The sequence below is a fragment of the Takifugu flavidus genome, chromosome 13 (genome assembly GCF_003711565.1).
Source record: "Takifugu flavidus isolate HTHZ2018 chromosome 13, ASM371156v2, whole genome shotgun sequence".
Classification (NCBI taxonomy): Eukaryota; Metazoa; Chordata; class Actinopteri; order Tetraodontiformes; family Tetraodontidae; genus Takifugu; species Takifugu flavidus.
Window position 1 is genome coordinate 9,518,793 of NC_079532.1, and position 12,561 is coordinate 9,531,353.

Consider the following 12,561-nt stretch of genomic DNA (forward strand, 5'->3'; position numbering starts at 1 on the left):
CAGAGACAGGGAGAGGGACAGGGACAGAGACAGAGACAGGGACAGAGACAGAGACAGAGACAGGGAGAGGGACAGGAGACAGAGACAGAGACAGGGACAGGGACAGAGACAGAGACAGGGACAGAGACAGGGACAGAGACAGACCCAGAGACAGACCCAGAGACAGGGACAGAGACAGGGACAGAGACAGGGACAGGGACAGGGACAGAGACAGGGACAGACAGAGACAGGGACAGGACAGGACAGAGACAGGGACAGGGACAGAGACAGGGACAGAGACAGGGACAGGGACAGAGACAGGGACAGAGACAGAGACAGGGACAGAGACAGGGACAGGGACAGAGACAGGGACAGAGACAGGGACAGAGACAGGGACAGGGACAGAGGCAGGGACAGGGACAGAGACAGGGACAGAGACAGAGACAGAGGACAGGGACAGGGACAGAGACAGGACAGAGACAGAGGACAGGGACAGAGACAGAGACAGAGACAGAGACAGGGACAGAGACAGGGACAGGGACAGAGACAGGGACAGAGGCAGGGACAGAAAGTGGGGGGAGACACTTGGTAAGAAATCCTGAGAATTCTCTGAAAACTGGTCTGTGTGTTTGTGGGTTCTCGGTCCTCCAGAGGTTTGAAGGTTGTGAGCTAACTAACTAACTAACTAACTAACTAACTAACTAACTAACTAACTAACTAACTAACTAACCCTGTTAGGTGGACGTGAGATCATCTCCAAATGGTCCCCAAATGTCCAAATGGTCCCCAATGTCCAAATGGTCCCCAAATGTCCAAATGGTCCCCAAATGTCCAACATATACTTAAACAACAACAATAAAGGCGTCCGGTACTGAGACGTCCGAGCTGCTTTTTTGAGGTTTTATCCACAGATTCCAGTGATGTTTACAGACCCTGAACATTCATGGAAAACCAGCCGTGGACTGAGTGAAAGTACAACTATGAGACCACATATGATTGATTTTTATTCAAGAAATGTAGATTTTATCGTAAGAATGAACTATATTAAATAATGAGCACAATGAAAGATTATGGTTGAAAGATTAAATGTACCACAAAGGCAGAGCCTTTTTATTTCTTAGGCATATTTTGCATGGTTAAAGCGGTGTGACCAAGCAAAAGATGTACTATATTTATCTTTTTAGATTATTTGGGAAGGCGGATAAACTCAGCTCTGAAGGAAGAAATCTCAGACTGCTGCGCTCTCCTCCAACCTCTGTTTGCTTCCATATTTTAATGGATTTCTTTACACTTTTTTTATTTTATTTTTTTACAAAGAAAATTAGTTTATAGTTGGTAATATAAGGAACAGCAAACAGTATTTTTCTCAAGAGCAATTATTGAGGGGACACTTACACCTTTCAAATTACTTTCTCGTTTTAGGACGCTTGATTACAAATTTACATCCAGGACTTGTTCAAACACCTTCAAGTTGCAGATTTTGGTTTTAATGATTATGATCAGCGTCGCAGTAAGAACTTGCCAAGAATTTACTGGGGGGGGCAAAGAGCCGAACAAAATACAGGGTTGGAACTTTATCATTAATTGTGCACGTTAGTCAGTAGGATTTCAAAAATGTTTGCTTTATGAGGAGGAAAGAAGCAAACTCGTTAGAGAAAGGTACAACTAAACGGTTTACATTTTTATATCCAGATTATGTCTATCAATTCTATATTTAACGGACGGCAAGTCGCACCACGTGACCGCGGCGGCCTCGCGCGGCCATGTCTCTTTAAATGTTTGAAAGTCAGCGCGCGGCCCGTCCTGTGACGTCACCTGGTCCATGAGGGGAAGATGGCGGCGGCATTGGAGCGCAGTTTCATAGAGATTTGTGGATTTGAGAGGGAAACTTTGAACAGATTCCGAGAGGTGACCGTGAACCCGGGTGAGGCTCCCAACAGACTCGTTACATCGCCTTCGTCTTGCTTCCTTCTTGTGTACAAGCTGACCCCAAATGCTAACTAATGCTAGCGGCGTTTAGCTAGCACGCTGTGTAATAACGTTTTTAGCTGCACACGGTTAGCCCAGTATAAAGGCCCATCTAAATTCTAATGTGTGCTAGATGGACCCTAAACCCAAAGGGACCTTTTAAGAGCATCGCCGCTACCTCATGTTGTCTGGAAATCTCACTCTTATCAACACAAACTTGTTCATTACCCGGTAACTCATTACCCGCTAACTTGAGCTGTCACGCAGAGGAGCTGGAAACGACGTGTGTTTAATGTTTTATCGGCTTGCTGCAGCCGCGTGGTTTGGCCTGCTGGTTTACTACAGTGTGTGCGTGTCCTCAGGTGTGTGTGCGTGTCCTCTGGTGTGTGTGCGTGTCCTCTGGTGTGTGTGCGTGTCCTCAGGTGTGTGTGCGTGTCCTCTGGTGTGCGTGCGTGTCCTCAGGTGTGCGTGCGTGTCCTCAGGTGTGCGTGTCCTCTGTGCAGGTGTGAGCGCCGCGTCCGCAGGTGTGAAGTTTCCCGACAGCGCCGGCGCCTTCCATTATGAAGACAGCGGGAAGCTGCTGTCGGTCGCCAGTAACCGATTCATTCACTGGTAACATCAGGAGTCACCAGTCCGGTTCACATTGACGTGCAGGTTCTGTTGGGGGGTCCATCAACGGCGTGTTGGTTCGCAGGTCCACATGTGGCGACACCGTGCAGCTGGTGGAGCAGTCTCTGGACACCAACCTGCTCAACAACGCTGTTAAAGTCAAGTTCACCCACAGCAGCGTGCTGCCCGGAGGCGTCCACATCCAGGAGACGCTCAACAACGTCGTCATCCTCATGTGCACCAGCCAGAGCGTCCACCGCCTGGTGCTGCCCCACCCCACACGCATGTACCGCAGCGTGAGTATCTGGTGGGAAAGGGTGCTTTAAAGGCCTGTTTCTGCATCCACCTTTGAATCTGTCTGCTCAGGGACGTTCAGAGGCCGTCGTCACTGAACGTGTGATTCCAGTTACATCTGGGTCATTGTTATACTCAAGCTAACGCCATAATGTCAACGCTAACTGTTCACATCTTGCTAACCAGTGAGCAAATACACCAACACTAGGAGAAAAACATGGTTTCCAACTACTGAGACCTGCTTTCAAATGCATCATTCTATTTTTGATGGGAGTCACCCACCCAGAAATCACAGCAGGTTCCTGCCGGCTCTTCTGTGCAGGACCTGGTGACTGAGCTTCACATGCAGTCCATCTTCACTGACGTGGGGAAGCAGAGTCTGCAGGACCCGTCCAGTGGTGCTGTCATCCCCAGCTTCGTGGGGCAGATGGGGAGCCCCATCACCTCCACAGCCTGGCTCAGTCAGTCAGGAGAGGCCCACTATGCTCTGGCCTCCCCTGCTGGAGGGATTGTGATCGTTACTCTGCCGCCACATGGCACACAAGGTGGAGAGCCCCTCGCTGATGCTGCGGTTTCCTTCACTGGGTCCTGGCTGTTGCTTTTATGCAGCTTTCTTTTCTTTGTTTCAGGTGGGGTGTCGATCCTGGAGCTCAAAAGGAGCTCCATGATGCAGAGGCTGTCTGGATGGATGCCCACAGCCATCCGTGGGGAGCACAGTCCCTTTGACCTGGTCCTTAGTCTCGCTGTCAGGGAACTGGAGGAAGACTCCTTCGTCTTCGCCCTCTGTCAGGATCACAAGCTGCGAATGTGGTCGTTGAGGGTGAGCATGAGCGAGCGTGTTGAGCCGGGCTGGAGCTGCCAGCTCACGCTGTCCTGCTCAGGAAGGGGCCGTTTCAAATCAGTAACTTCAGTTTTATGACATCAAAGCTTTACTTTAATAACCCAGAAAAGTTCTTGGACTTTTTAAATCGCAGTTGAGAACGAGCGGAAGTATTTTGGTATCCAACAGGAAGAGATTGTGCTGTGCTGGTGACTGCAAAGATAACTCTCCTCTCTCTCGATGGTGAAGTTCTGATTGCGTGTTGCTCTTCAGGAGCAGGCGTGTCTGCTGGAGGCGGACATGTTGGACTACATGCCCGCCTGTAAAGGTGTGAGGCGTCTGGCTGGCCAGGGCCACCGTCTAAGGCTGGCCTTCTCCTCCACCACCGGTCTCTGTCTCTGCGTTTATCTGGCGGTACCTCAGAGGGGCCAGTTTACTGTCCTACAGCTGGTTGCCACTGACAACCGCTACAGCCTGGACCACATCTCCTCCCTGTTCACCACACAGGTAAACGAGAGCTGCGTTCCGCTGCTTTCCTCCCATCAACCTTCAGGCTGTCCTCAATTCTATCAAAGATGTCTCTGTCCTCAGGAGACTTTAGTGGACTTCGTTCTGACCTCCACGGACATCTGGGGCATCTGGGTGGATGATTCCAACACCACAGTGGTCAAATACATCAACTTTGAGCAGTAAGTAGAGAAATCAGAGTCTTGTATGTGACGCTAGAGAGGCTTTGATCTGTGTCTCACTCTCCCAATATTCCTCATTCCACTGTGCAGTAACACGGCCGGTCAGTGGAATCAGGTGTTTGTCCAGCCCCCCCCTGAGGAAGAGGTTCACATAGGCATGGACCAGGACCCCAGGGTAAGGAGCCCTCACCCCTCAAAACGCCTCTCTGGGAGCGTGAATTTCGTAATGTTCGACCCAACACCACTGTGTGAATTCTGCTGAAAACTTCCCCTGATTGGATTCATTACGGAACAGTTCGGATAAAAGCAGCACTCCAGATGCAGTTGTGTTCAGGGACATGAATAATTTATCCACCAACATCTGCAAGTTGTTTGCTCTTGTCAAATAGGAACACTGGGTTTAGTTCAATCTGCATTCTTCTATTCTAGGAGTTTTTTGTTGGACCAAATGAGGCGCTATGAGCGACCCATGAGACTTGTTTTGGTAACAGTTCAGCCAGAGTCATCGTTGTTTGGGAGCTGCAAACAGACCTAAAATGACGTTGAAACAAAGGCAGCGTCTTTGACAGCAGATCGGAACTCTTCTGTCCTTGGCTGGGAGTAAAGGTCCTGGGGGAGCACGGGAGTCCTGCCAAGGCTGATCCAGGAAACGCTGATTGGAAACACTGGTCCTTGTGTGTTCCTTAGACATGGGGGGGTTCTGGCCTTTTCCATGTTTAAAGACGTGTTGTGTGAGTTTAAGCCGTCCCATTAGCACACATGGAGCATTCCTGGGTTAAGGCTCTTACTGGGGGGGGCATAGTCCTCACCTTTACCACCCACAGATATGAACCAGTGACCTTCTGGTCACAGCTTTGACCCTCGTCCCCACAGATGCACAGAGTGTGTAGATCAGGGGTCAATGCAAAGGTCCTCTTGCGTAATCTCCTGATTGGCTCCCAGTTCCAGGCTTCCGTCACTGTCCGTGTTTTCCTGCTTGGCTTTAATCTTCATTCCTTCATTCCTGGGACACAGAGCAGATTACAGGAAGAGTAATTGGAGCAGTTGTGTGTGAAAACTCTGAGGCCGGGATAGTGGGAAAACTGGAGAATAACAGCGGGCTGGTTGCTGGGAACAGACTCTCCTGGCCTGTTGTCATGGTAACCTGTGGCTAATCTTTTCTCTTCTTGGCCCCGCATGTGTTTACAGGAGACGTACCTCGATGTCCTCTTCTCTCCTCTGCGCTTCACAGCTTCAGCCATTGTTAAAGCTCTTCAGGTGAGAGACGCTGCTGTGCTGCTGTTGTCATGCTGTTGTGTTGCTGTTGTCATGCTGTTGTCATGTTGTGCTGCTGCTGTGCTGCTGTTCTCATGCTGTTGTCATGCTGTTGTGTTGCTGTTGTGCTGCTGTTATGTTGTTGTGCTGCTGTCATGCTGTTGTGTTGCTGTTATGTTGTGTTGCTGTTCTCATGCTGTTGTCGTGCTGTTGTGCTGCTGTCATGCTGTTGTGCTGCTGTTATGTTGTGTTGCTGTAGTCATGCTGTTGTCATGTTGTGCTGCTGCTGTGCTGCTGTTCTCATGCTGTTGTCATGCTGTTGTGCTGCTGTTGTCATGCTGTTGTGCTGCTGTCATGCTGTTGTGTTGCTGTTCTCATGCTGTTGTCGTGCTGTAGTCATGCTCTTGTGTTGCTGTTGTGTTGCTGTAGTCATGCTCTTGTGTTGCTGTAACCCCCTGTTCCAGATCTTCCGCAGAGGCCTGGACCGGCCCTCCGACCTGTCGTGGGAGGCTCTGAAACAGGAAGTGACGCTGGCGGTGGAGGCTGAGGTGGGTGATGCTGAGACCTTCAGACCTTCAGACCAACGTTCCCATGCCAACGTGCTGATTCCGGCTCTTCTCCTCCTCAGCTCCAGAACAGTGTGACGGAGTTCGAGTTCTCTCAGGAGGAGTTCCAGCAGCTGCAGGTGGAGTTCTGGTCCAAGTTCTACGCCTGCTGCCTCCAGTACCAGGAGGCCCTGTCCATGCCTCTGGGGCTGACCGTCAGCCAGCACACCGGCATGGTGTGTGTGCTGAAGAAGGTAAAGGCAACGTGCACGCGTGCACGTGGGCTCCTGGTGCCCTGTTGCATTGTAGCGTGTTAGAAGTGGAGTTAACCAAGCTGAAGTGTGTGTGTGTGTGTGTGTCAGGGCTTCGTCTCCTTCCTGTTGCCGTGCTTTGCTGTGGACCACCTGTATCTATCGTACGACGAGTACCTGCTCTCTGAAGAAGACACGCCCATCAGTGAAGGTGAGCAGCTGCTGACGCCCATCAGAACCGTGTGTGTGTGTGTGTTCACACTTCACGCTCAGCCCTGATGGACCTGTGTGTGTGTGTGTGTGGGGGCGGCTCTGCAGATCCGGAGGTGGGCCGTGATGTCCTGCAGCTGGTCCAGTGTCTGCGGCTCATCAGTGACGCCGTCTCTCCTGATTTGGCCTTTGAGATGGAGAAAGCTGTGGAGCACCTGGAGCCCCCTGAGGGGGCCGCTGAGCTCATCCTGGAGAACATGTTGTCCAATGACAGGTGGGTTACAGAAACTAGTTTAACTTAACTTAACAACAGAAGCTGCAGCGATCCACGACTGCTCCGTCAGTTTCCCTGAAATATTGTGTTTGTATCCAAATCCAGTGAGAACGTGATTGAGGAGATCCAGAACAAGCTGCAGGACATTCGGAACCCGATGGCAGCCATGATGGTCCTGCTGAGGGAGATGGACCTGGAGACGGACTCAGAGTGGGGAGGAGACGGAGCCGTCATGCCGGGTAGGGTTAGGGGTCAGGGTTAGGGGAGGGGCTAGGGGTGGGGGTAGGGGAGGGCAGCTCTGGTGGAGCCTCCTGCTCACCAGTGCTTCCACGCAGGTCTGACCACCAGGATCCACCTGTCCCAGCTCTACGGCAGCAGCTCTGCGGTGGCGCTCATCTGCCAGGCCGTGTGCCACATGAGCATGACCCGGGTGATGTTCTGCAGAGACCTGCTGATCCTTCAGAAACTCTACCTGCGCTTTGGAGACAACGTAGGACCCACAGCCCTCCACGCCAGCATGAACGCGTCTCGTGCCAGAACGCCTCGGCTACTCTGTCTTCCTGTGCGTCTCAGGTGTTCCTCGGCGGAGGCTCTCAGCTGCTGCAGCTCCAGCAGGACCTGGTTCCCCGGACCTCCCACATGCTCACCTCCTACCATCTCCTCAAACACATCAGTCAGAGCCTGGCCTCCTCCGTCCCCGTGGACATCATGTGGGTGTCGTCCATCATGGTTTAGCATGTTGTGCCCACCCCCTCTCACCGCGCTCTCTCCTCCCGCAGCGACGCCAACCTGCAGCACCTGTCCGTGCTGCAGCTGTCCGACTCCCCGCCGCTCTACGCCCACAGATCAGGTGAGTGACGGTCCGTCCCGGGACACAGCTGGACACGCTGGTGCTGACGGGCCTGTGTTGACGCCTCCGCAGCCCTGAGCCCTCAGACGGTGGTGGAGCTCTTCTATCAGACGGTAGCCAGGAAGATGATCATCGCTCAGATCTCCAGTCAGCAGCAGAGTCCTCCTCTCCTCCACTGGAGTCACATGATGTCCACCGTGGTCCAGCAGCTCGCTCAACTGCTGTATCCTTGAGAGGGGCTTTGGTTCCTCGGCTTGTTCCCGGCTCGGGAGACCTTGGGCTGCATCCCACCTCAGCATTGTTGGTGGTGACACCTTAACGGATGTGTCCCAGGTGGCCCAGCAATCCTGGTTTCCAGTTCCCAGAGTGTCTGGTGACCAACTGCCAGTACACGCAGCTGCAGGTAGGCGTGGCCTAACAACACAACATGGTTTAACTGGGGGCGAGTGACGCCTCAGCACGTGTGTTTCCGGCTGGTGCAGGAGTACATCCGGCTGATTGGCCCCTGGTGTCAGATCAACATCGGCTCCTGCCGCTTCGCCTTGGCCCAGTGTTACCTGGCCAATGGAGAGGGCCAGAAGGTGAGTCCCAGGACCTCCCAGGACCTCCCAGGCTGCTCTGCCTCCCAGATCCTCCTTCATAGGGTGTGTTATTTTTAGGCCCTGCAGTGCTTCCAGGAGGCAGCTACAGAGGTGGAGAAGGAGGAGTTTCTGATCAAACTCACTGGCAGCGAGGAGGAAGAGGCTCCCGCCAGCAGCCCCAGATTACAGTACTTCAACAAGGTAGAGGAGCGATCATCTTCACTGCTGCTGCGTAGCTGCTGCAGGTCATGAACTGAGGGTCCCTTCAGGTGCTGCGATTACTGGAGGACGTGGGTCTGCCTGAGCTGGTGATCCAGTTGGCTTCTCTGGCTATAACGGAGGCTGTGAGCGACGTCACCAGCCAGGTAAGCGCTTCTCTCTCAGCACCGTTTCACATCCAGCGTTGTGGCTGAAGACGCTGCTGCCTTCAGGCTGCTCTGTGGACGCGGATATTCAAGCATCATCTGGACCTGGGACACAACGCTGAAGCCTACGAAGCCCTGACGCAGAACCCCGACAGCAGCATGTAAGCGCCTCTCCTGGAGATGCTTGATTCATCCCGTGCTTCAGCAGAAATCTCTGCCAGCGTTGCCCCCCCAGCTGGAGGACTGCTGCCCCCAGCTGGAGGACTGCTGCCCCCAGCTGGAGGACTGCTGCCCCCCCAGCTGGAGGACTGCTGCCCCCCCAGCTGGAGGACTGCTCCCCCCCCAGCTGGAGGACTGCTGCCCCCAGCTGGAGGACTGCTGCCCCCAGCTGGAGGACTGCTCCCCCCCCAGCTGGAGGACTGCTGCCCCCCCAGCTGGAGGACTGCTCCCCCCCCAGCTGGAGGACTGCTGCTCCAGCTGTAGCTGCTGACAGTCTGATTCCAGCTAACATCACTTCCTTCTCTCTCTCTCTCTCTCTCACTCACTCACTCACTCACTCACTCACTCACTCACTCACTCTCTCACACACACCACACACACACACACACTCTCTGTTCTCAGGCAGCTGGATTGTCTCCGTCAGCTGGTCGTTGTTCTGTGTGAGCGCTCTCAACTGAAGGATTTAGTCCAGTTCCCTTATGTCAACCTGCACGATGAGGTAATTTCAGGGAACCGTCTAATGAATCGGGGAGACAGGAGACAGTTGAACGTCCCAACATTTGCGTCGTCCTCAGGTTGTCACCATCATCGAGTCTCGAGCACGAGGTTTGGATCTGCTGGCTCATAATTACTACGAGCTGCTCTATGCTTTCCACATCAACAGACACAACTACAGGAAAGGTACAGACCCTGAGCAACAGACGCCCTCTCAGGACCACCCACATGGCCGCTTACTGACACTTACTGTGTGTGTGTGTGTGTGTGTGTGTGTGTGCGTGCACGTGTGTAGCGGGAACGGTTATGTATGAGTTCGGGATGCGTCTGGGCCGAGAAGTCCGAACCCGTCTGGGCCTTCAGAAACAGGTGAACTGTTACCTGGCTGCCCTCAACTGTCTGCGTCTGATCAGACCAGAATATGCCTGGATCGTTCAGCCGGCCTTTGGAGCAATGGTACACACACACACACGTGCACACACACACACACAGCGCCCAGTTGACCCGTGTCTGATCAGGGGGTGTTGATGTTTGCTGCAGTACGAGCGTCCAGGAGCGTCTCCAAAGAGGAATTCTGATGGGGAGTTTTCTTCTGAACCAGGTAACGTTCCTGTAACTGCTGGTGTGTAGAGACGTGCTGCCCTCTAGTGGCCAACTATCGTACTGCAGGCTCGGTGGAGTAATGACTGCAGTGCACGCGATTGGTTTCATTGGTCACTCTCAACTTTGGCAAAAGATCTTTGGTGATTTTAATGGTCAAATATTGAATTACACCAAAGATTGAGACAGAAATGGTGACGTGACCTCATACGGTCATAAAGCTCAACCTTGGTGACTCTCCAACAGCAGTCAGGCGTCAGGTTGACATCCTGGAACTCAAAGATCTGGAAAAGGAGTACATACTGTCCCGCAGTCGTCTCACCCTCGCCCAGCACCACCCACCGTCTGCTGCTATTGCTGGTACACACACACACACACACACACACACACACATTCCCCTTTAATAGCCAGAACACGAAGGATTTGACCAATCAGCTGTCTTCATCTTGTGTGCAGGGAGCGCCTCGGCCGTGGAGATGGTGGCCTTGTTGGTCCAGAATGGACTCTTTGACTGTGCCGTGTCCGTCTGTCAGACGTTCAAGCTGAGTTTGGCTCCAGTTTTCGAGGGTTTCACCTTCAAGTGAGTCTCGCACTTTTCTTCAGGTGAGTCCTGTGGAGGCACTGAAGCCCTCGGACCACCGTCTGTTCACAGGTGCATCAAGCTTCAGTTTGGTGGGGAGGAGAGTCAGAACGAAGCCTGGAGCTGGCTGGCTGCTAATCAGCTGTCATCTGTGGTCAACACCAAAGAGTCCAGGTGTTTGGATTCTTCCTGTTCTCTACAACACTGAGATGATGTCACTGGTCACATGACTGAGCTCTCCTGTGTCTGTGCCCCTCCAGTGCCACAGACGAGGCCTGGCGACTGCTGGCCTCCTACCTCGACAGTTACCCCTCTGCTAACGCTCAGTACCACCGCTGCGTGATCAACAAGCTGCTGTCACATGGTGTCCCCCTCCCGGACTGGCTGATCAAGTCTTATAAGGTGAGACCTTTACGGGCCCTGGTGTAATCCCGACGCTGACCACTGGGGGCGTGTTGAGTCATGATCCAAATACAAGTTTCCTGTTGTCTTCTGTGTAAAGGACCATTTTTATTTCAGTTGCTTCTATGAAACAAGTTCTGCCAAAACGTTTTAGAGTAGCGGGGACACTTTGTTGCTCTGCTGTACGCTGAGAGAAAAGCCCCACTGTTATTCAGACCTTTTCCATGTCAGGATGGAGTTGTAAACGTTTACGAGTGTAATTCTTTCTTTCCTTCATGATTCCGTCAGGCAGTGGATGCTGCGTCACTGCTGCGTCTGCTCCTGAACTTTGACCTGCTGGATGCTGCAGCAGAGCTGGTGCTGGAGTACGTGGACGCTCTCCTGGGCAGAGGACACCAGTACTTTGGAATAGAGGTAGCAAGCACAAGCACATGGCATCGCCACTAATGCAGAGAGGTTCTGAGGGATGGATGAGTTTGTGTGTAGATCCCAGAAACAAAGTGTGTGTGTGTGTGTGTGTGTTGCAGAGGCCTCTGTCTGCAACTTCATCCTCCGTCTGGCTGCCGTACACGTCCATCGATCAGCTGCTTCAGATTTTGAATGAAAGTCAGACCAACAGCATCGTGAGTCTTTAACTTCTGAGCCGCTCCGGTCTCCCATCGGGTCCTTCAACCAGCTGGATTGTGGGAAGTGTAGTTCAGTGCTGCAAGTGAAACTTCTTTAACCGCAGCTTGTTTGTTTTCAGGTGTACAACAAAGTTCGAGACAAACTGGGCGACTATCACAAACTGTTGGAGCAGACGACCAAGCGCAGACTGACGACTCGATAAGTGAAGCTGGACGACCGCGTTTGGTGTCAGCACGATGTAAATAAACGGTTTGACATGTATTCAGTTTTTAAGATGCACTGTTTGTACTGGTTTTTGCTTCACCTGTAAATTGTGATAAAATAAACCTTTTTCTGGATTTTCAGTGTTACTGGGTTTCTTTTTTACGTCCTTTGCTATAGTGAACCCTGTCCTCGAGGGCTGCAAGCCAGCCAGATTTGAATTGTCCTCGCAGGCAGAACGTGGCTTTCACCACGGCCCGGGGGAAAGAGCCTAGCTGCTCGACCAGAAAACCCAGTTGAACCGTGGCCTGGGTTTCAACACCCCATTTTAACCCATAGTACATGACCTAAAACATATTTTCCAAAACTTGCTGGGCAAGAATTTTCTACAAGATGATTTTCCCAAAGAAATTTGGGCTTTTACAAATAAACCTTTACGTTTCAGTCATTTTTAGAACCTTGAACGTCTGGATGTCCGATGCTACGTTGCTGTCCCTACAGGCCGGTGACGGTACTACACCCGAACTAAACCCGACGGCACTAGACACCGCACGACACCACCATGCAGTGGCCACTAGATGGCGGTGTCGCACACGGGCGCACGACACCGCCATCTAGTGGCCACTGGATGGTGGTGCTATCTAGTGGCGGTATTGTGTGCCCGTGCACGACAGTGGCCACTAGATGGCGGTATCGCACACGGACGCACGACACCGTCATCAGTGGCCACTGGATGGTGGTGCGTGTC

General features: G+C 52.6%; 1 protein-coding gene across 2 annotated transcripts; it reads left to right on the plus strand.

Moving 5' to 3' along the window:
• The first annotated feature begins 1,750 nt into the window (after positions 1–1,750).
• Positions 1,751–11,950, plus strand: nup160 (nucleoporin 160). Of its 2 annotated transcripts, none has more exons than XM_057051729.1 (34): positions 1,751–1,903; positions 2,451–2,559; positions 2,642–2,852; positions 3,173–3,395; positions 3,480–3,670; positions 3,944–4,177; positions 4,262–4,359; positions 4,450–4,534; positions 5,548–5,616; positions 6,078–6,161; positions 6,242–6,412; positions 6,521–6,620; positions 6,728–6,893; positions 6,999–7,132; positions 7,229–7,383; positions 7,467–7,603; positions 7,673–7,743; positions 7,816–7,966; positions 8,077–8,146; positions 8,226–8,324; positions 8,403–8,525; positions 8,594–8,689; positions 8,756–8,850; positions 9,311–9,407; positions 9,484–9,589; positions 9,699–9,859; positions 9,944–10,004; positions 10,250–10,363; positions 10,460–10,583; positions 10,656–10,757; positions 10,844–10,985; positions 11,274–11,399; positions 11,513–11,608; positions 11,731–11,950. In XM_057051729.1, exons 1-34 carry the CDS (start codon positions 1,813–1,815, stop codon positions 11,812–11,814), a joined length of 4,176 nt encoding a protein of 1,391 aa, XP_056907709.1. In that variant the 5' UTR covers positions 1,751–1,812; the 3' UTR covers positions 11,815–11,950. The 2 variants fall into 2 exon arrangements, with proteins under 2 accessions (XP_056907709.1, XP_056907710.1); XM_057051730.1 differs by having other exon boundaries at positions 10,253–10,363.
• Positions 11,951–12,561: the final 611 nt, after the last annotated feature.